General features: G+C 34.3%; 2 protein-coding genes across 5 annotated transcripts in view; one reads left to right on the top strand and one right to left on the bottom strand.

Moving 5' to 3' along the window:
- Positions 1 to 21,299, top strand: part of rk (G-protein coupled receptor rickets) — an 896,029-nt gene that overhangs the window by 627,345 nt on the left and 247,385 nt on the right. The gene's annotated exons all lie outside the window — the stretch shown is intronic.
- LOC140444908 (facilitated trehalose transporter Tret1-like) overlaps positions 3,124 to 21,299 on the bottom strand; it is a 55,833-nt gene continuing 37,657 nt past the window's right edge. For all 3 annotated transcript variants that reach the window (XM_072536616.1, XM_072536607.1, XM_072536597.1), the window contains exons 2-3: positions 14,447 to 14,699; positions 3,124 to 4,891 (exon numbers count right to left, since the gene is read on the bottom strand). In XM_072536616.1, the coding sequence (XP_072392717.1) occupies positions 3,582 to 4,891; positions 14,447 to 14,543 (1,407 nt within the window). In that variant the 5' untranslated portion in view covers positions 14,544 to 14,699 and the 3' untranslated portion in view covers positions 3,124 to 3,581. The remainder of the gene's footprint in view (positions 4,892 to 14,446; positions 14,700 to 21,299) is intronic.

Genomic DNA, 21,299 nt, shown 5'->3' with positions numbered 1-21,299 from the left:
ACCCAGATCCGCTATCGCATCCTGGAATATGGCTTCACTGTACACGTTAAACAGTAATGGTGACAGAACACAGCCCTGTCTCACTCCTCTCTTTATCTATATTTTCGGACTTTTGTTCTTCTATCTTTATATTGGCCTTTTGATTCCAATACAGATTGATAATGATTCGTAAGTCTCGTCTGTCTATATCTTTGTTTCTCAGTACTTCTATTAGTTTTTCATGTCGGACCCTGTCGAATGCCTTCTTGAAGTCGATAAAACAGGAATAAATATCTAGGTTCATATCTAAGCATCTTTAAGAGAGGACATTAAAAGCAAACAATGCCTCTCTCGTTCCCAGTCCCTTGCGGAACCCAAACTGAGTATCATCCATATCATCTTCTAGTTTTCTATATAAAAATCCTTTTCAGGAGTTCTTATTAATAATATACAATAAGCAATATATACATTAAGCATTAGTTAATGTTATCCTGTAGTTTTCTTGTTAACTGATCCAATACTCACGGGGACTACTTTCTTATTGGGCTCCCACGACAGAATTCCTCGATAAATTCTACTACATGTTTTATGAATACCATTATGAGCATTTATTTCGTTATTAGGTATTGTATTATTTTATCATCTGCCATAAAATAAATATTGCATCTATGGTTTGTATGCGTAAATCCTGGAACAAATAAGAAGCTTTCTTTCGTAAGTTATAGTGCATTCTAGCTAAAAGGTGCTACTTACTCGCTTTTTGTATTTTGCCTATTGTATTGCTTTTATTCTTCTTATTGAACCGTCTCCTTTCGAAGATTGGATCCTAATGGAAATTGTAGCTTCGGAAACTGCTACACTAAAGATTTCTCACGATGAGCCGTCAAACCATCTCTTCAGGTCTTCTAGCCACGATTTCTGGCGTATTCCTACCCTGTACCCTATTTAATGCCTTGTGTTTTACCTTCCAATATGATTTGGAGTCATTCGTAATTTTTACCTCTCAACACATGACCAAAGGATCGTATTCTCTTCTCTTTGATTATGCTTGGCAATTCTGTTATAATTATAATAAAATGTTTCACATCTGTTTTTCTTTTAATGTTGCATCTTCATTATCTCTTGCTTTACTTACAATTGTAATGCATTTCCTAATAATATTCCTTTATCTTTTATTTAATTTTAAATATCTGTTTTTACTAAAGTATTATGTTTATGTAAATTTTCTGAGAGATGGCGTCACCATACGGTTAAGTTAGATACATTTTTTTCAATGATAATATATTAAAATTTCCTAAAATTAAGGAAATGTGTTAATGAGTTAAATATTAAGAATGTTTAATAATGTACGAATTTACTTACAAAAAATTTGGTGAAAAATTATAATATTTTATGGAAAAAATGTTTATAATCTAAACTGATATAAGCTATAGTTGCGCGTTAGTAGATTTTTTAAATCTCAATTTTTTTCCACAGACATTCATTAAATGCTTAGTATTGCTAATAGGTAACCAATAATTGTTTTAATGTTTATTTTAAAACCCGACTACATTCTTATTTTTCGTCATAATCGTGAATTTAATTTATAATTTCACAATAACTATGTTAACTCGTCTGTAAAAGAAAACTGCTATTTCGAACAGAACTCTCAGTGTTATCATACTTGAACACTAAGAGATGGAGCCACACTTCAACATCATTTTAGATGAAATGTAAAATTACTTAATTACCTACTTTAATCTATATAACTATTTCAAATAATTGAATTAATTAAGGTTTAATGATAACAAAAGAAAAATTATAAATTGACCGATAGTGAACTGTGAATGTGAACTTATTTACTCCAAAATCTGTAAACCGCATTGGTAACTTTGAAAGAAGTCATCCTCTCACTATAAACAAACACAACTATTTCGGTAGGTATGTAGCGGAAGACTGTTTTTAGTTTACCAAGCTCTTGCAAATCTTTATTTGCATCATCAGGGTGCTACAATAAACAAAATTAGTACAAGTTACAGAATAAAAAGTATTTTGTATTTTACACTATATTTTATAATTATTAAGGTTGTTAGTTGTTATGCATGATGTTTAGAAAATGGAATAAAAAACTCATACATAAAATTATGTTATAAAATCATCACAAAAAATGTAGTCTTATTATAAAAATTCTAGGTTAAACATATAATTAATCAGAAACAAAACAATTAGTTGCGAATTCATAAACGACAGAACGTGGATCTTAAAATTATAATATATGTAAAGGTAATAGTATACCTAAAAGGCGCTGGTTTTTTTTTTTTAAGAAGAGACAAAAAGACTTATGAAGTTGAACAGATATTATATATCACATTAATATAATGAAAGTAGATTTGTAATTATCTAAAGTTAACAATTTTATTATGATTATAAGGTGCTCAATTTGTAGGTATATGTTTTTTTATTAATGGTTTCCTTTTCTTGAAAAATTAATGTTATCTCGAAAAACAATCTTTTTGAATAATTACTCTCCATGGATAGGATTTTTACATTCGGAAAATCGAAAGAGTGCCCTGCTGTATTAGCATGTGTGGCTAGGGAGCATCTATCAGAGTGTCACCTAATGTCACTCTTGTGAAGAGTCAAACGACTGGAAACTTTTTGGGAGGTGTGACCAATATAAGAACCTTCACAGCATAAACAACTAAGTTTGTATACAATATCACTTTTATCTAAGTTTGGTACTTTGTCTTTCAATGAGTTGTACAAAAATTCCACAATTAGAGTGCTTTTATAAGCAATTTTTACATTTGGTAAGTATTGAACAAAAATTCTGGTCAATTTGGGAGTGACATCCTTAATAAATGGAAGTGATACAAAAGAGATTTTAGGAATATTGTTAGTCTGTGAATGGAACGTGAATATTTGTACTTGCATCAGTCTGTTTTCAATTTTTCAATCAGGACGTGCGTCGTTTCCTTGGTCCTCTTTTTCCTTTCACTTTTCCTTGTATAACCAATCGCTTTTATTTTTGATTTTTTAGTATTTGATTAAAGTTGCTCATTTTTCTTTCCTTTATAGTGTTGAATATTTCTTTTTGAATATTTCTTCGAAACAATACCTTATTATTGTAATATGTTATAAAAATTATAGGATAAAGAAACACCATTATAGTTATATTTATGTTTTATTAAAAACAATAGATTTAATCCGTATCTTTTACAAAATTAAAAATACTTTTTGTATATTATTATAAATTATGGCAAGGAATAAACTGATTTCAGCTACTGGTACTATAGTTATGTGTCACTACAATATTTCTAAATATTGTGACATAAATTATGCCCAAGTAGGTATTTACTTTTCTAGTTGGATAAATTCTATTTGTATTGATATAATCGACGTAAAATCAATGTTTGGAGAATAGAATGTTGTAAAACATCTTGTATAATTTAAATTCTCACCAATATGTTATTTCTTAAATCGTTTGTTGCCTCTTTACAGTACAGTTATTGTTACAACATTGGTTTTGTAGTACAAATGTATTTTTTTCGATTATTGGAACGAAAACCTTTAATATCATATAGTCTCAGTCTTTCAGCAATCTCCGTAGTACAAGAAACAAGTTATTTTTTAAGTATTTGTTGAATCTCTTCCAAAGTTTTGCCTTTTGTCTCTGGAATAACATAAAATGCAGCAATCGTGGCGAAAGTGCAGCAAGCAGCGAAGAAGAAGAACGGTGCATAGAATCCAATTCCTACGTTAAGGTTGTAAAAAATAGTATTCATCAGTATGTTGCCCAGACCAAATTCCATCATGAGTATAGTCATGGCTTTAGCTTTGATGTTGCTAGTGAACATCTCTCCCAACATAAGCGTTGGTATTACTGATACTCCAAACGATAAGAATACTTGATGCAAAACCATGCTTGTGATGGGCATCCATTGGAATGATGAAAGGTCTGTGTTTGTATTGGAGTCTAAGTAGAAGTAGGCGCCCATGATGTATAGTACTATTCCAGCTGCTGACACCGATACAACGTAGCAACCTTTTCTTGAAAATCTCTTTACAATAAAGAATAACGCAAAAAGGTTAAGAACCAAACTGGTAGCGAAGTATATAATAGAAGCCATTTCATGCGTAACATTACCACCAGACTTTTGGAAAATGAATTGAGTATAGACCAGGAAAACACCCATACCAGATGTTTGCTGCGTAACCCTTAGAAAGAGACCAGCAACAAAAGCTCTTCTATTGCTTTTAATTTTAACCAAATCAAACCAGTTTCCAGATTCTGTTAGCTGCCGTTCCACATCTTGCTTTAACTGTTTGAAGTCTCCATCAATGTTCTGTTTTCTTTTCAAAAATTTTAAAGATTTTTTAGCGTCTTCATATCTTCCCTTCATAATGTACCAGTAGGGTGATTCTGGCATGAACCAAAACAAAATGACGAATAAAATAGGTAGAGGCATGCAAATAAAAGAAGTCATTCGTACTCCGCAGTAGCTGCCGATAATATTGATCAAGAGTTCTCCGACGTACATGGATGTGGGTAGAGCATTACCCCAAGTGCCCCTTATATCCGGATGGGAAATTTCTGCCATATAAACGGGCAATACTGAAAAAGAACATCCATTAGCAGCACCTGCCATAAACCGCGCTATGTAAAAATGATACACATTCGTGGCGAAGGCCTTGATGATCCATGCTAAGGTATGCGGGATAGCTATAAGTAAAAAAGTACGTTTTCTTCCAATCTTGTCGGAAAGCTTGGCGAAGAGTGGGGTGCATATTGTCATAGCCAGAGGGGTCACGATGTTGAAATAAGCAGCTTCTTCTTCGGTGATGCTGTAGTTCACCTTGTCGTTGGTGATTTTTACCAGGAATGGAGACACCCATGAAAAGTGAAGACCTTCGGAGAGGCCGGCCAAATTGGCTGCAAAAAGAAAAATACCAATTAGTTTATTTCCTCTTTTTTGAATATGTTTTAAGAAGCTAATCTTTTTACAAATAAAGTGTTTGTTTATATGCACACTGTTAGAAAAAATATGAATGGCTTTATATTTGTCTGGTTATAGTCTATTAAAAAAACTTTAAAATTAACAATAAATCATTGAACATCCAACTAAAAATGTCTTATATAAAAATTTAGATGTATTTATCATTTTAAAATTTGTCCTGGGTATCATATTTTTCTTATATTAAGTTTCTTCAGAAGTTATCCATTTAATAGGCAACGCTCTCCAAAAATTGGCATGGCAAAAATCGGAAGTGCTAGAAGATTTACGTGGGCAAATAAACAACGTTCCAACACTCGCGAACATCCGTCATTTCATGCAGGAGAATGGAGTTTAATATTCATTTTATAAAATAGATAGGCAGACAAGGAATCGTTGAGTGTCCCGCACGGTCATGTGATCTGACACCCTGTGATTTTTTTCTGTTGGGTCTTCTTAAGGACACGTTTTTGCAAGAAGACCACGCACCCTTCCCGAACTCCTGACTGCAGTTGAAGAAGAATTTAAAAATCTTCCCAGACAGCTTGACATGTTTCGCCGGACCTGCCTTTTCATCGTGAAACGTTGCATTGATCAAGATTGCACTTGATACTTCTTCATTAATAATTTAAGTCGTCCAAGGAATTTTAAGAGATCGTCTGAAGAGCCACTTCTTATGCTTAACATTTTTATGAATTGGGATTTCACTGTCTAAGTTTCTACCCCATAAGGCAGCTACCATTAAACATATTGTAAGAACCGCAATCTAATGCCAGACTTAATTTCTTATTTGTGAAAATTTAGTTGTATTTTACACCTTCAGGCTATTTCTATTCTGACTTTTTTCTTCCCATCTGGGTCTAATTAAAAGTTTGTCAATGTAGGGTTTAGAGATTCCCATATATTTAATTTTATTTGTGACATCCTCTACAAATCTTCTGTTATTAATGATATTCCCTCAAATTCTTACATCTTCAGTTCTTTACCATGGCGTTTTCTTAAATATTAGTTGAGAGCATATAGTAAACAATTATGGTAATAATACACACCAATGCCTGACCTCTTTTTGAATATCTTATCTGTTTGGTCCAACTACCTTTTATCCTTACTTCTGTTGTTTAATTGTAATATAGATTTTTAATTAGAGTAATATTCTCAGAATCTAAGTTTATGTTTCTTCTTCCGTGTTGGATTTGCTCAAACGCTTTTTGAAAATCTATGAAACATACGAACAAACATTTATTATATTTAATACATTTTTGTAATAGTACCGCCACTACAAACAATGCTTCTCTTGTATAATTCCACCTTTCAATCCACCTCTAAATACCGTCCTTTTAACAAAAATACTGACCTAATTAGGTTATTATTTCGGTATGAGTTATTATTTGGTGGAAAGCATAAATACGAAAAATAATCCAAAGGAGGAAAGAAGAGAGCTAATACGAGAGCTCAAAAAGAAAGAATGCACAAACGAGATGATACTAGCGTCCTGGAATTTTAGGGAGCGGAAATAATGGAAGTTAAGGGAATAGCGCTATTTAAGTGTGGCGGAAAAGAGAGGATCCTGGGAACAGGTCTCGCAGTTTCAAAAAATTTCAAAGAAAAAGTTATGTTCTTCAGCCCTATGCCAGACAGAATGTGTGTAATACGAATAGAGGGAGAAAAAAAGGATATGAGTGTAATTAACATACACACTCCATACGAGGAAAAAGATGATGAATCAAAAGATCTGTTCCACGAGTAACTGACTGATCAGTATGAGCATCTACCAAAACATGATTTAAAATTAGTTATCAGTGATCGCAATGCAAAATTGGGAAAAAAAAGCTATATATAACATAGCTTGCTAGAATATATAGCAAGCTTGAAATAACAATTGATTATGACCAAAGAATAGGGAACCTAGATGTTTGCTGATGAAAGGACGGTTCGGACCATTTTCTGGTTAGAGCTATATGTGGAATTGTACAAGAAGATAGATACTGAGAAAAACAAATTCACAAGTGATGTAGAAAAGATGAGCGAAATGGAAATAAGAAGAAAGTAGATCAATGAAATAAATATATCCCAGAATGTCGAAGAGAAACTAAAAATAGAGCAAGTGTACCAAACTACAACACAGGGGATACCTAACTATAGAACATTATAAAATTACTCCACAAAAGAGCGAAATAAAAGTAGGAAAGAATTGATTTAATGAAAAATGCCGTGAAATAGCAAAGGAAAAGAAGGTATTAAGACAGTTGACAATAACAAATATTAATGATGGCATAAACCATAGTGTTACAAAAATCAAAGAAGATTAATGAGAAGGGTATGTGGTCGGAAGAAAAGAGAATATAACGAAAAATAATTTAATTAATTTGAGGAAAGATTTCAGAAAAAGGAAATACTATAGTTTTATCAAGAAGTTGAAAAACTGAAAGGGGTTACTAGAATTACAATTCATACATGAAAAAATAAAATGGAATACTCACTAACTGTCTAGTGAAAGAGAGATTAAAAGTATAGTCAATGGATTTTAAAATATCAAAAAATGGAAAAAATTAAATAGCTGCGTAAATGGCAAAAAATGTTGAGAGTGTTGCTCTGTTGGATAGTTATTACAAGATATTAGCGAGGACACTAAGATAGAGAATCAAGAGATTTGCTGCAGATAAACTAAGTGAGTATCAGGCCTGATTTAGAGTTAATAGATCAGTGACAGATCAGATTTTTACACTAAAAGAAATCCAGACTACCTGCTATGAGTATAAGGTAACCGTTTATGCGTTTTTCATAGATTTTAAATGATAGAATAAGAAGAAATAAAGTGTATGAAGCACTGAGCCCCTTGACCATACCCGCAGAACTGGTTAAGTCAGTAAGATTGACTCGGAATATCACACGAACTCATGTAGTATGTAAAGGATTGTCATCGGATAAATTCGAAGTGAACAGAGGTCTTAGACAAGGAGATCCGTTATCGACTGTGCTTTTTAATTTGGTTTTGGAAACAATAATCAGAAATAGCCAAGTTAAAACGAATGGATCCATTTTTTGCAATGAACATCTCAATGTCTGGCCTTCGCTGATAATCTTATCGTTCTAACAAAAACAAGAAAGGAATCATGAATGCCAGATTGACAAAAGGAAAATAAAAGGATGGGAAGCCTAAAACCACTGATTAAATCCAAATATATATCGAGAAAAGTAAAGTTAGGAATGTATAAAACGGTAATAAAGCCCACAGTAACGTATGATAGTGAAGTATGGACAATGAAAAAAGCAAATACGGAGAATTTGAAAAGATGGGAAAGGAAAACGCTCAGAGCTATATATGGATGCAAAAAGACGGTGGAAGGTTGGGTGCGACCAACAAACAAGTAGCTAGAGGAACTGAGTAACGAATTAAATATCAGTCGCTTCATAAAGGCACAGGGGATATCAAATGTGATCCTAAAATGTGGCCCAAAATAGGTACTTGATGTTTGGGGAGAAAGTGCAATAAACAGGGATGAATAAAGGAGAATTGCAAGTCAATTTAGAAGGCAAGGAGCATGATTGGACAAGAAGCCTTTCCATTTGATACAAGTTTTGTAATATATAAGTAGGATATTGGAAAGATGGGGAGGCAACATTCTCAGGGCTATATATGGAGGCAAAAACACAGTAATCGGGTGCGGCCAACTACAAACTGTATAAAGAACCAAGCAACAGTCGCTTCATTGAAGCACAGAGAGTGAGATCCATGGGGCAATAGAAAGAAAGAGATTCCAAATATGATCCTGAAACGGGGTTTAATTACGAAAAAAGGAAAGGACGATCCGGACAAACATCGTTTAATAGTTTACAGAAAGATCTCAGAAAATAGGTATTTGATGTTTGGGGAAAAAGTGTAACAAACAAGGATGAGTGGAGGAGAATTGTTAGTCAATTTAATAGGCAAGGAGCACGATTGGTCAAGAAGCCATCCCCTTGGATATGTTTTGTAATATATAAGTAGATATTATATTAATTGTTTTTTAGCCCTAGGTCTTCCAGGCCTTGTATGGAGGATGGAGGCATTATTACAAATAAGAGGATATTGTTGATGAAGTGAGTCGTGTGATGTGTGACAAAAAAAAGTCCAATGAAATTAAAGTGTAAATTAAAGTTTAAGGCCGCCGCTAGTCTAGCTATTCACTAAATTTTGGGCAGTTAAAAAAAATAATAATTTATGTATTTAGAATTAAAGATGCATAAATTAATGAGTAGTGTAACTTGCATGAAACGCACAGTATCTATATGTAGCTGTGTATCAAAAGAAGGTATTGGTTAAGATCGTTAGGGCAAGATAAAACGAAAATAACGCATGATTAAGAATCGCTTAATGTCAATTGTAGAACAAAAGGAAAGTATCACCAAAATATCTAATGGAAGACAGGATATCCGTCAGGATACTTCATGGGGATAAAATAGTATTTGCAAAGTACTTCGAATATAATAAATATATCATTTATATTTGTAGTAGATTAAATAAATCACACAAAAAATATACTTATCTTACTGATTTTATCACGGTAGATGCCAAGGTTATGACGACAAAATTTACATACCAGCTATATCTGTGTAATTATACATTCAGGTGCAAAAATGTGTGCAATTGTACAACTTTAACAAGTTATTGCACAGTTATTGTCAATCACAAGAAAACCAGTCAAAATCGAATACCACTACCCCATCATGGGAAACAGCGAAATAGATGGATTGCTGCAATTTATTTTACAGGAAGAAGAAGAAGGAACACGGGTAAAAAAAATCTGTTCATAGCAGCAGTGTATAAACTATAGTTTTCAACATAGTTAACAACATCCGAAACTGATAGGCACTGCAAAAAGAAGAATCGTACAGTGTGTGATTTGAATACAGTATTGTGACATTTTTGAATAAAATGAATATTGATGAACGCTGTAAGGCCTGTATCTTTAGTTCTAGATGGTCGTAGTCAGTATTATAAAGCCCCTGACCAGAATCATACCTTAAACGAGCAATATCCTTAGACAGTGATCTATTTTGTATCTTGATATTTGAAAAATATGCATATAACTTTATTTGGACTGAAAAAGTCTAAATGAAGTACTTAATGTGAATTTAATCAGGAGGACAATTCGCCAGCGACTTACTGAATACAATTTATCAAACAGAAGACCAGCCATATATCCATTACTATTCGTAGAATATGGACTAGATCTGGAATGGACTGAAATGTTACACAGATTGGACTAGGTCTGATGTGGTTTGTTTTTAAGATCACCAGACAGTCGCGAAAGACTCTGGAAAGCAAAAAAAGAAAAATGTAATATTGCGGAAAGAATAACACGTCGGGAAGACTTAGTTATGGTTTCCCCTGGAACGAAGATGGATTTGCTTCTTCTGTATAAGATGACACATCATAGGATTTTATATGGTTGTATATAGGATGTCACATGTCATATGAGGCGACAAAGGTACATAAAAACTATTTCAAATAAGCATAGGGCACCATTTACGCCATTCTTATGGGTCCATTTTATTTTTATGGACGATTACTTGCGTCTATATCATACTAGGATTATTAATGAGTCTGAGTACAACTAGAAGTGAAAGCGTTGTACTACATATCGGCAAAAATAACAAATCACTACTGTATATAATGCACATCCATTAACGCGGTAACTTCCACTACAACCTCATACGGATAACTAATAGAGATTTAAATTGTTCAGATAACATAGTGTCGTTGCCCCCAAACGTGCCAACCGCATACTATTTCTGGTCTATAAATGCTTATACTTCTTTTTCTTCTTATGCCACTCCTATCGGAGATTGGAAATCATCAAGGCTATCCTGACCTTGTTTACAGCTGACCTAAAGAGTTCAGTAGTGGTACAGCCAAACCACTCTCTCAAATTACGCAACCATGACATTCTTCTACGGCCTGGATTCCGTTTTCCTTCTATTTTTTCTTGCATTATATTCTGAAGAAATGCGTATTTATGTCAGAAGAATTTCCTCATCTTTATGAAGGTGGCCCTGGAAATTTCGATACGTCTTTTTATTTCATTGCTTTGGTCTCCAGTATCGTTTACTGAAGTCCCCAAGTATTTGTAACTTGATATTTTTCAATATGAATGCCGTTTATACTAATATGTGCTGGTTGTGTCATGTTCTTACTGAAGACCATATACTTGGTTTTTTTGATATTGATACTTATGCCATAATTCTTGCAGGCAATATTTATATTTGTAAGTAATCGTTGTAGTTCTTCTACTGTTCTTGTAACTATTACAGTGTCGTCTGCGTATCGAATATTATTTACAACCTCTCCATTGATTACGATTCCTTCTTTTGCTTGCAAAAGGGTTTCCTGGCAGATGCTTTCACTATAAACATTAAATAGCAGCGGTGACAAAATGCATCCCTGTCGTACTCCTTTGCGCATTTCTATTGCTTGTAATATCTCATTTTCTATTTTGATGTTAGCCTTCTGATTCCAATATAGATTGAGAATTATTCGCAGATCTTTATTATCTATGTCCTTTCTTTCAAGAATGTCTTTTAGCTTATCATAGCGTACTCTGTCAAACGCTTCTTCAAAATCGATAAAACATGCATGTACTTCCTGATTAACGTCTAGGCATCTTTGTGTAAGAACATTAAAACCGAAGAGAGCTTCTCGAGTACCTAGTCCTTTTCTGAACCCCATCTGTGTATCACTAATTTCTGAATCCAAATTTTGATAAACTCGGTTGTGAATAACTTTTAGAAATATCTTTAGTAAATGGCTCATTAAAGATATTGTTCGATGTTCTGAACATTCTTTTGCATTGGATTTCTTTGGCAGTGTAACGAATGTAGACAACAGCCACTCTTGAGGTATAATACCAGTTTTGTATATTGTGTTAAATAAGTGCAATATTATACCTATTGAGTCATGCTTATACTATAGATATAGTAATAATAAACTAAGTTTACGGCGTGTGTTGTCCGCAAGATGTCCACAATAAAAACAAGTAAAACAAGATTTGAAATTCCATGAATACAATGAATACCTTAGGGTTAGGCTCCATGAATACTTTAGGGAAAAAGTAAATTAACGCTACTTCAAAAAGGCGTGACCTAACTAAATATATCTTATTTAGTAATTCTTGAACTTTTTGTATAAATATACCCACATAATATTATTATATCACTTAAATAATAATTATCCGAATTCAACAATCAACAATCCTTTCTTTTCTTTTGACGTGACAACGTCTTAAATTAGGTTGTGGCTCGGAGTCATTCATGAAAAAGTGTAACGCCCGCTCACGTCTGTTACGGTGAGTAACCGAACGAGAGAGAGGCCCGCCGGATCGGCGAATGCCTTGCGTCTCTCTCCCACTCAAACATGATCGGTCCGCTGCGCGCGCAGCACTAGAGAATTAGGCGCGTTGAATCACATTACAACAGAAACACTTCCTTTTATTTCATATTTCTCCTATCATCGTCCTATCCTCAACAAAATCACTCAAATAGAAATTAGTTAAGTTTAAGTTTACATGTACAATGTTTTAGTAAACAAAATATATTTCTATAGTTAAAATTTCTGCAATTCTTATTTTCATTCAATTCCTTGTTCCTATTGTGCAATTTAATAATATTCATATCAATAAATATTCTACCGAGAAAAAGACGTTGTCACGTAAAATCTTCGCCCGTAAAACCGACTTTACAGGCAACCGATTTTTTTCTTAAGTTTCTGATATTGCTGAGTTTTGAATTCAAGCCTCATTCATGTGTATAAAAAATTAAGAATAGATGATTGGATTGAAAGAATATAGAGAAGAAAAGTTTAAAGGCGTTCAACCCATCTAGATCTAAGTGTAATATTAATCCCGTTGGATAGGTATCTTTTTTGTAACTGTTTTGATGTAAAATAATCGTTTTGCTTGGATACAAGTTCAATTTGATAAAGTGAGTTCCAAAATTCAATATTCCATGTTAAAAACTATCAATAGTGCCAACATAAGCAAGATCTTTCAAAATTTTCTTATATTTAGTCAAGTTTAATTTTCAAATTTATGCCCCCTTATTTTTTTTCGCCGAAAAATAGCGCCCGCTAGCCGGCTTCATTTCTATTTTAATAAGATCATAAGGAGTTCGATCTTTAGGTTATTTCATAGAACTCTTTGGCTTATACTTTTTTCCTCTAACCTCTTTCGTCAATATACGTCAGACTTATTATTGGTTCAGAATATCGGACTGGTCTGGAGTCCAGATATCCTTCTTGATAAGATTTTACTCGAAAATATTTAGTTTGAGACTTTGTTATGAAGATAAAGTCCACATGGTGGACCTTAAGAAGGCATTTGACCGGATTAAATTCAAGGACGTTATCTAATTATTGTACTCAAGAGAGATACCTCTAAGAATAATCAAAACGATCGAAAATATTTACCAAAACAGCACAATAAAAGTAAAAGTGGAAGAAGAACTAACCGACCCTATTGAAGCTGGGAATGGGATAAGACATTAAGATTCCCTGAGTCATATATTGTTTAATCTGATTATGGATGAAATAATAAAAAAGTAAGAACTAAAAAAGGATACCAAATGGGATAAAAACAACTTAAAATAATCTGCTATGGAGACGACGCAATACTACTCTCTCAAAATGAAGATGATTTACAACGTTTGTTGCACCAATTTAATATAACCCCCAGAAAACTTAACATGTTAATTTCCCCAAAAAAGACAAAATGCATGGTTACAATAGCAAATTTCCTTAGATATAAATTGGAGCTGGAAGGTTAGATAATTGAACAAGTGATGAAGTTTAGGGCATCCAGGCATCGAGGCATCACATTATCTAGCTACAGAAAGCTCGAAACTTAAGTGAAAGATGAAGTGAATAAAGCAAACAGAGCCGCAGGCTGCGTGAATGAAACAATATGAAGAAATAAAAATATCGGGAAAGAAATAAAAGGCAGAATTTACAAAACAGTCATCAGACCAATAATGACATACGCGACAGAAACACGACCTGACATAGAACAGACAAAACGATGTTAGATACAGCAGAGATAAAAACACTTAAAAAAATTAATGGCAAGACACTATAGGACAAAACTGGAAGTACATACGAGGTAGATGCAAGGTGGAGAACGTCATGAACTGGGTAAGAAATAGAAGATATATAAGCCGAATGACAACAAATAGAGTAGTAAGGACGGCAAGAGACGGTTCTCCAATAGGAACACGATCAGTAGGATGGCCATAAAAACAATGGAACGATAACTTACTAGACAACTGAAAAACAGACAGAGTTATGCCTACATAAAAACAAGAAGAAAAAAAAGAATAGAAAATTTTTTTTACAGAGACTGGTAGAATTTGCTGCATAAATTGTTCACAAAATGCTAATCTATAGGCAGACATTTGTATCTTATCCTATAAAAACGACCATATGAAGATATTTTTGTTTATGTGTTTAATAATAACCTACTTACCAACCAGAATCGTTAAGATTTGGGCCCAATATTTTTCCTTGTCAGGAACGGCCATCACTTTGGCACCCATTAGTGTATTGTACTCTTCTGCCAACATTTTGATGAGTATATTATATTTATATGCAAAAAAGAACAAATATTTGACGTGGATAAAAGCAGCTGATAGTCCTTTTTGTCAGGGGATTTAACTTCAACAAACACTTATATTTTAAGTGTTTGATTTATCTTTTGTTTGATCCCATTCTATTATTTACTGAAACAAAATGTGATTATTGAAATTTTTATAACAGTCAGCCTAAAAAAACATTTGCATTTGAAAAACAATAAGGATAACAGTTTATAATATATTCCTTTCTGTTTTTGTTATAGTAAATATTTTTCTAAGATATGTGTTAGAGCTTGTGGATTTTCTGAACGGATATGACCTTGAAAATTACACAATTGTCAATTTAATAAAATTTGAAGGGGAGACTACACCTTCTTGAAACGCGTGCACCATAAGAGAGTCGCAATAATTTTCAAATTACGCGGTAAAAATAGCATTTTGTTCTACATACTATTCGCTGTTGACGGGCAGTATAGTTCTCGTGTTGTTTAGGTACGTGTACGCATCCTGAATTTTGTTTTACACGTGTTATTTTCGACGGAGATAAGTTTTTTTATACTAAATACTTTTTTTTGCTTATTTGCTCTGGCTTGGAACCTTTAGCCACGTAATTACATATGAATATTAGTATTCGTTCATACAGGATTGTACAAGGAGGACACAAGTAGTGGACAGTTGAAAAATATGTGATTTAAATCAGCTATACTAGTTCCACACTCACATCGGTGTGTTGGGAGAACTCCTATTTTGTGTAGATGTTTAGGAAAACATCCATGATCTTCTTTTAATCTTAAGACAGCTGACACTGTGTTTCTGCTTAGTGTAACATCTTTGTAAAATTGTTTTACAGCTACTGTTGGTTGAAATTTGTATGAATTAGTGCCTGTGCTTTCACTAAACTGAATCCATCGTCTGTCCCATTTAAATTTAATATGTTGTTTGATATAGGCAAGTAAGTCACATGTGTTGGATTCTTCTATCACCATATGTGGGTGCTATAATGGATTTTAAGCTATAGAATCAGCAATAGTATTGCCAAAAATATCTAAGTGTCCCTTAACCCATACAAATTTAACACCAGATGGATATGATAGTTTTAGTAATTGTTGAAAAATTTCTAATATGAATATGTTGTTATTGACTGTGAATTTAAAGTTTTGTGAGGAGTGTAATACTGACAGTGAATCACTGCATATGACAATTTTGTTCCACTGGTTTTCAAAGCACAATTCAAGGGCTTTGTATATTATAGCACAAGCTTCAGCAGAAAAGATGCTGGATTGATTATTTAAAATAAATGATTTTTTAATCTTCATTTTTGATACAAAGTAAGCACTGGTTGTACATGTTAGTAATTTTGACTTGTCTGTATAGATCACAATATGGTCTGAATAGCCACTTAAGATTTCTTTGTGAGTAGTGTAACAAAATTCGTTTTGGTGTTTAGGAATAATAATATTTGTAGCTAGAACACTTGTTAGATGTGATTATCTATGTGATCTATGTGATCTGCATACGCAGATAAAATTACAAGGGGAATTTGTTAACTTGAGTTCGTTGCAAGTTATAATTGCTCTTGCAAGTGGGGGAGAGTTTTTTTTAATGAAATATGTGGATGTTAAATCAGCTGTATTTAATTCAATAATTATTTTTGTATTATAAGTGCCACTATAATATTAGTTTAGGAAATATTTGCTTGCCAGATATTCTCTGCGCAATGAAAGTGGATTTTCAGATGCTATAACTAGGGTAGCTTCATTGAAAGTGCTTTTCACCAATCCTAACACAATTCTTAGATCTTTAAATTGGATTATATCAAGTTTACGTAAATTGGTTATGCTAGCTGACCCATATACCAAACAGCAGTAATATTTAATAGATCTTATATAGGCTCGATAAAAATCCAATGCAATGTTTTGATCTGCACCGCAAGATCTCTTGCACACCATTTTAAGAAAATTAATACCTTTTTCGCAGCGACCAATTGCATAATTAAAATGTTGAGTCAAGAAATTTTCTGTTAAGTACGACACCAAGATATCTAAATTCCGAAACAATTGGAATATCATTGCCATGTAAGGTTACAGCGTAATCTTAAAAATACGTTGTTTTCTTGAAAAAAACACTACGGCACATTTTTGGTACGAAATATTGCATCCATTTAACCAAGTCCAATTATCCAAGTTGTACATAATAGGTTTAAGTTCAGTAGTGCTTTCACTGTACGTTTTCTTATGTGAGTAGATTGACAATGTCATCAGCATATTGTAAGCAAAGAATATTGGGAGACCATAATTTGTGCAAATCGTATGTGTACAAATTAAATAGAAGTGGACTTAAAACAGCTCCCTGTGGAATACCTTTTGATGTAATCTTGGGTCTAATAATATTGTCACCTACTCTTATCGATACACTTCTGTCTTTGTATAGATTTGATAGTAAAGGTGCTATCGATTTTGGAATACCAAGAAACACAAGTTTATCACAGAGTATATTGAAATCAATATTGTCATATGCATTTTTTATGTCGATAAACAATGCACCTGTTGTCATAGAATTAGAAAAACCAATTTGAACATCTGTAGTCAGATATTAAATACTGTAAGGAGTTGAATGAAATCGTAGGCTTCCACGGCCAGAGTCAGAATTATAGTTTATTCGTCTTCCGGGTTTGGACCGTGTCATTTGTGAGTGACCCAAAACTGGGTTCATCTCGACGTTTCGCTACAATTGTATGTAGCTTCTTCAGGAGAACAAAAAAAGAAAAAGAAAACAAAAGACAGGAAGATGGGTAGTTAGCAACGGTAACTCAGTTACTCAACGCAACCAGAGGCGATTACTAACTACCAAGATGGGCATTTGGTCACAGTAACTCAACTACTTAACGCAGCCAGAGGTGAAAACCAAATGCCAGGACAGGGATTCACGTCCAACAGCTCAGAACACTAACGCGTCGAGAGGCGGGGAGTGAAAGATACTCCGCTACCGCTCTATTTATAGTCGCGGTGACCTGTCGTGTCGGGACGTATCGGCACACTCCGTGACGCGAACGTCAAGAAGCGCGCGCTGGCCAATCATGTGGCTGCATCGTGGTAGCGGGACCGGACGGCGGCTCTAGACTGAGATTCCATATGGGAGACAAGTGGTATCCTTCCTCTCGATTGATATTATGTGGATTTTTTCGGATCTCTAGAGATTCGCGGATTTTCCTGGAATAAAAGAAGGGGCTCTTAGAAATAATATGGGTTTTTTCGAACAATATGGAATGACCGGTTTCTTGGCAGTGTTCTGCAACTGCAGAATGGGAGAAAAGACCTGATCGAATGCATCTTTGATGCTCTTGAATCCGAGTTTTGACGGAACGACCAGTTTCGCCAATATACACTTGTCCACATGAACAAGGAATAGAATAGACACCACAGGAAGATAGGGGCGGTAATGGGTCCTTAGGAGAGGGTAGATATTGTGAGATTTTCTTGTGTGGTCGAAAAGTAGTCCTGATACCTTCTTTGCGAAGAATTTTGCCAATCCTATCAGTGACACTTCGAATATACGGAAGAAAAGCCACAGGAGTATCACCCGAAGATTCTGAATTTGTCGTCCTAGGGTGTAAAGGGGGATGTAGATGTCGGTGTGTAATATTTTGAATTGTGGACTTGGAGTAACCGTTGGCGACAAGGGTTTTTTGCAGATGGCCAAGTTCTTCTCTAAGGTTGTCAGGTTCAGAAATCGAAATGGCCCGATGGATGAGAGAGTTGATCACAGAATTCTTTAGGGCAGGATGGTGGTGTGATGAAGCATGTAGGTAACGATTCGTGTGGGTCTTTTTTCTATAAACAGAGTGACCCAATCGGCCATTGGGCTTGGAGGTGACTAACACATCGAGAAAGGGAAGGGACCGATTATTTTCTACTTTCATTGTGAATTTTATACTCGGATGTTGTGAGTTAAGATGATCTAGGAAGGGAGAAAGGATATCTTGACCATGGGGCCAGATGATAAATGTATCATCAACGTAGCGGAACCAGACTTTTGGTTTTAAGGGGTAAGATTCTAGGGCTAAAGACTCAAAGGCTTCCATAAAAATGTCAGCAATGACAGGGGAAAGGGGAGAACCCATTGGTGTTCCAGATATTTGTTTGTAGAAATTGCCTCTAAAAGAAAAATATGTTGAAAGGAGGCATTTTTCCGCAAGATCTGCCAAAACCAAAGACTTGTTATCATTGGTCAAGTGATCTCGCAGAACAACTAGAGAGTCATGTATGGGAATATTGGTAAATAGGGATGATACATCGAAACTGACGAGAATGTCTTGGGGATCGACCGTGAGGGAGGAGATTAAGGTGATGAAATGTGTGGAATTTCAGACATAAGAAGAGGTACGACCAGTATAGGTCTTAAACTGATTCGACAAGTACTTTGCGAGTTTGTAGGTAGGAGAGTTAATCGTAGTCACAATGGGACGAAGAGGTACGTTGTCTTTATGGATTTTGGGAAGACCGTAAATTCTGGGCAGATGGAGTTTTTCGGAACTATGGGCTTCTTAACATCATCGGAGAGATCGGATTGTTTGATGGCATGGGAAATTTCGTGTTCGACTCTAGGAGTGGGGTCTCGAGAAATTGTATTATAACAGGATGTATCCCTAAGTAAGTCGTTTACTTTCTCTATGTAGGAAGGAGTATCCAGGATGACTGTGGCATTACCTTTGTCTGCAGGAAGGATTATTATCTCAGAAAGAGAACTTTTGCAACGTTGAATAATTCGTCTACAGTCATGTTTGTCCAGTCTCGAATATTTCGCAGCCATGACTTCCTCTTTCTACCTATTCCCTTTTTGCCATCGACTCTACCCTGCATGATGACCTGCAGAAGCCTGCTTATACCTAGAAATTGTGGTATATTTTTTAACAGAAAAAGGCTCGTTGACTTCAAGACAGTGCCCTGTAACCGCAACTATCGAAGGAAATCCTAATTCCTCTACACACAAAAAAAATTCATCTGTTCTATATTTTAAATATGAATGAGTATTAATCAGAACCATGCTTATGGTTTAATCACTAAAATAATTTGAGATTTCCTGTCTCACAAAATACGACGTTTTGTTTAAAAACTTACTTTTTCTAGTAACAAAAAAATAGTAATTTCGGTGATCTTCCTTGATTTTTGCAGGTGAATCGTTCTTTCCGAATTAAGAAAGGATCTAAAAGCAACCAGATCAGCTTCCACCTCAGGAGGACCAATACCATCATTAAATTCTAGAAGGATTGCGTAGATCTTCAGTATTAGTGGGAAATCTTTCGGATGTCAAAAGAGTTTAAAGGTTCTGTTGGTAAATCCTTCGTAACATACTGAATCAGTTCGTTGTGGAGAAAAACAAGATGTAGCTTCATGACTTTTAAGATATCAGGTTTTCTTAATTGTGCTAGAAGATATCGACTATTCGAGTCTATCTTTTGGTGGGCTCAAAGGATCCACATTTATCAATGGTTTCAAAGTATCTTTCTTATTCAAATTAGTATGGAAATGAAAAGGATACCCTAGATTTGCAAATTTCGATGACTTACTTGTCGGTGAATATTTTTGTGTTTATGTTTATTTTGACACCAGATGAATAGAAGGCATGGAGAGGTTGGTGGTCAAAGCAAGGTAGATGGTAAAAGAACTCGAGGAAGATCGCCACTCCGATAGTCAGACCAAATAAAGTGCGCTACCGGTTACTCTCTGTCTGAGGCAGCACAGGAGAGAGAAGAATGCATAGCAAGTATTCGTCAAATACCATAACGTCACCACATCCTTACGAAGGATAAAGGATAGAAGAGAAGACATAACATCTATAGTCCTTTTCCATCATATTGATAGCACATTATGTATGCAAATCCTCAACAGGTCAAAAAACCATAGGCGTCACCCTATACTTGTTTTGAAAGAAATAAAAAAAATTAATATTTTAAGATGCCGTCAACAATTCATTATCTTTTAAAAAATCTTCTGTAAAATAAGTGTCCACTAATCTCACTAAACCTTTTTTGTGCATAAAAAACGTCGGTATATATGCCACACGATTATTGTTAATTATACACGGGTGATTAACGAGAGAATTCAATGTTTCACGAAATAAATTAATGTAAACAGTAATTTAAAGGTGATTATTGTTTTCTATACAAGTTATCGCCTGACACAAAAAGAATACCTTCTTTGAACGATTACCTGGAATTACTGATAAGGCTTCACTAATGATAGTTTAAGTAGTTTTTATGACACAGTACAGCTTATGCCAATAATATAAATAAGAAATTGTTTGCATCTTCCATTTAGTTTGTAGATGTACATTGTTCATGGCTTATCTACCTACGTTTTTGGTGTCGACATTTTGTTATTTGCATTTAAAAATGACGTCGACAACAGGTTTTATCCCGGTTAAGTGTAGTTTTAAAGGTGCCTTCAGTCTAAGAGAGAAAAATATAATATTAAATGTACACGATGCACTTGTACATCAACTTTAAGTAATGTTCGTGAAATCGTTAACATGTGTTCAAATATGACAGGGGTTGGAGAAGCAACAATTTATAGATTCCTAAAATAAAGAAAAGGAGGAACTGTTTCATCTCCCAAGAAGAGTGGAAGGAGTAAACCCTTGGAAATTAAGGAAATACATAAAAACATGATAAGACGCAGCGTCAACTCATTTTTTTTTAACAAAGAATTTCCAACATTGGACAAAATCCAAACATTAATTAGAGAAAAC

This window comes from Diabrotica undecimpunctata, chromosome 1 (genome assembly GCF_040954645.1).
Source record: "Diabrotica undecimpunctata isolate CICGRU chromosome 1, icDiaUnde3, whole genome shotgun sequence".
Classification (NCBI taxonomy): domain Eukaryota; kingdom Metazoa; phylum Arthropoda; class Insecta; order Coleoptera; family Chrysomelidae; genus Diabrotica; species Diabrotica undecimpunctata.
Note: the sequence above shows the minus strand (reverse complement) of the source record. Positions and strands in the feature narration are given on the sequence as shown.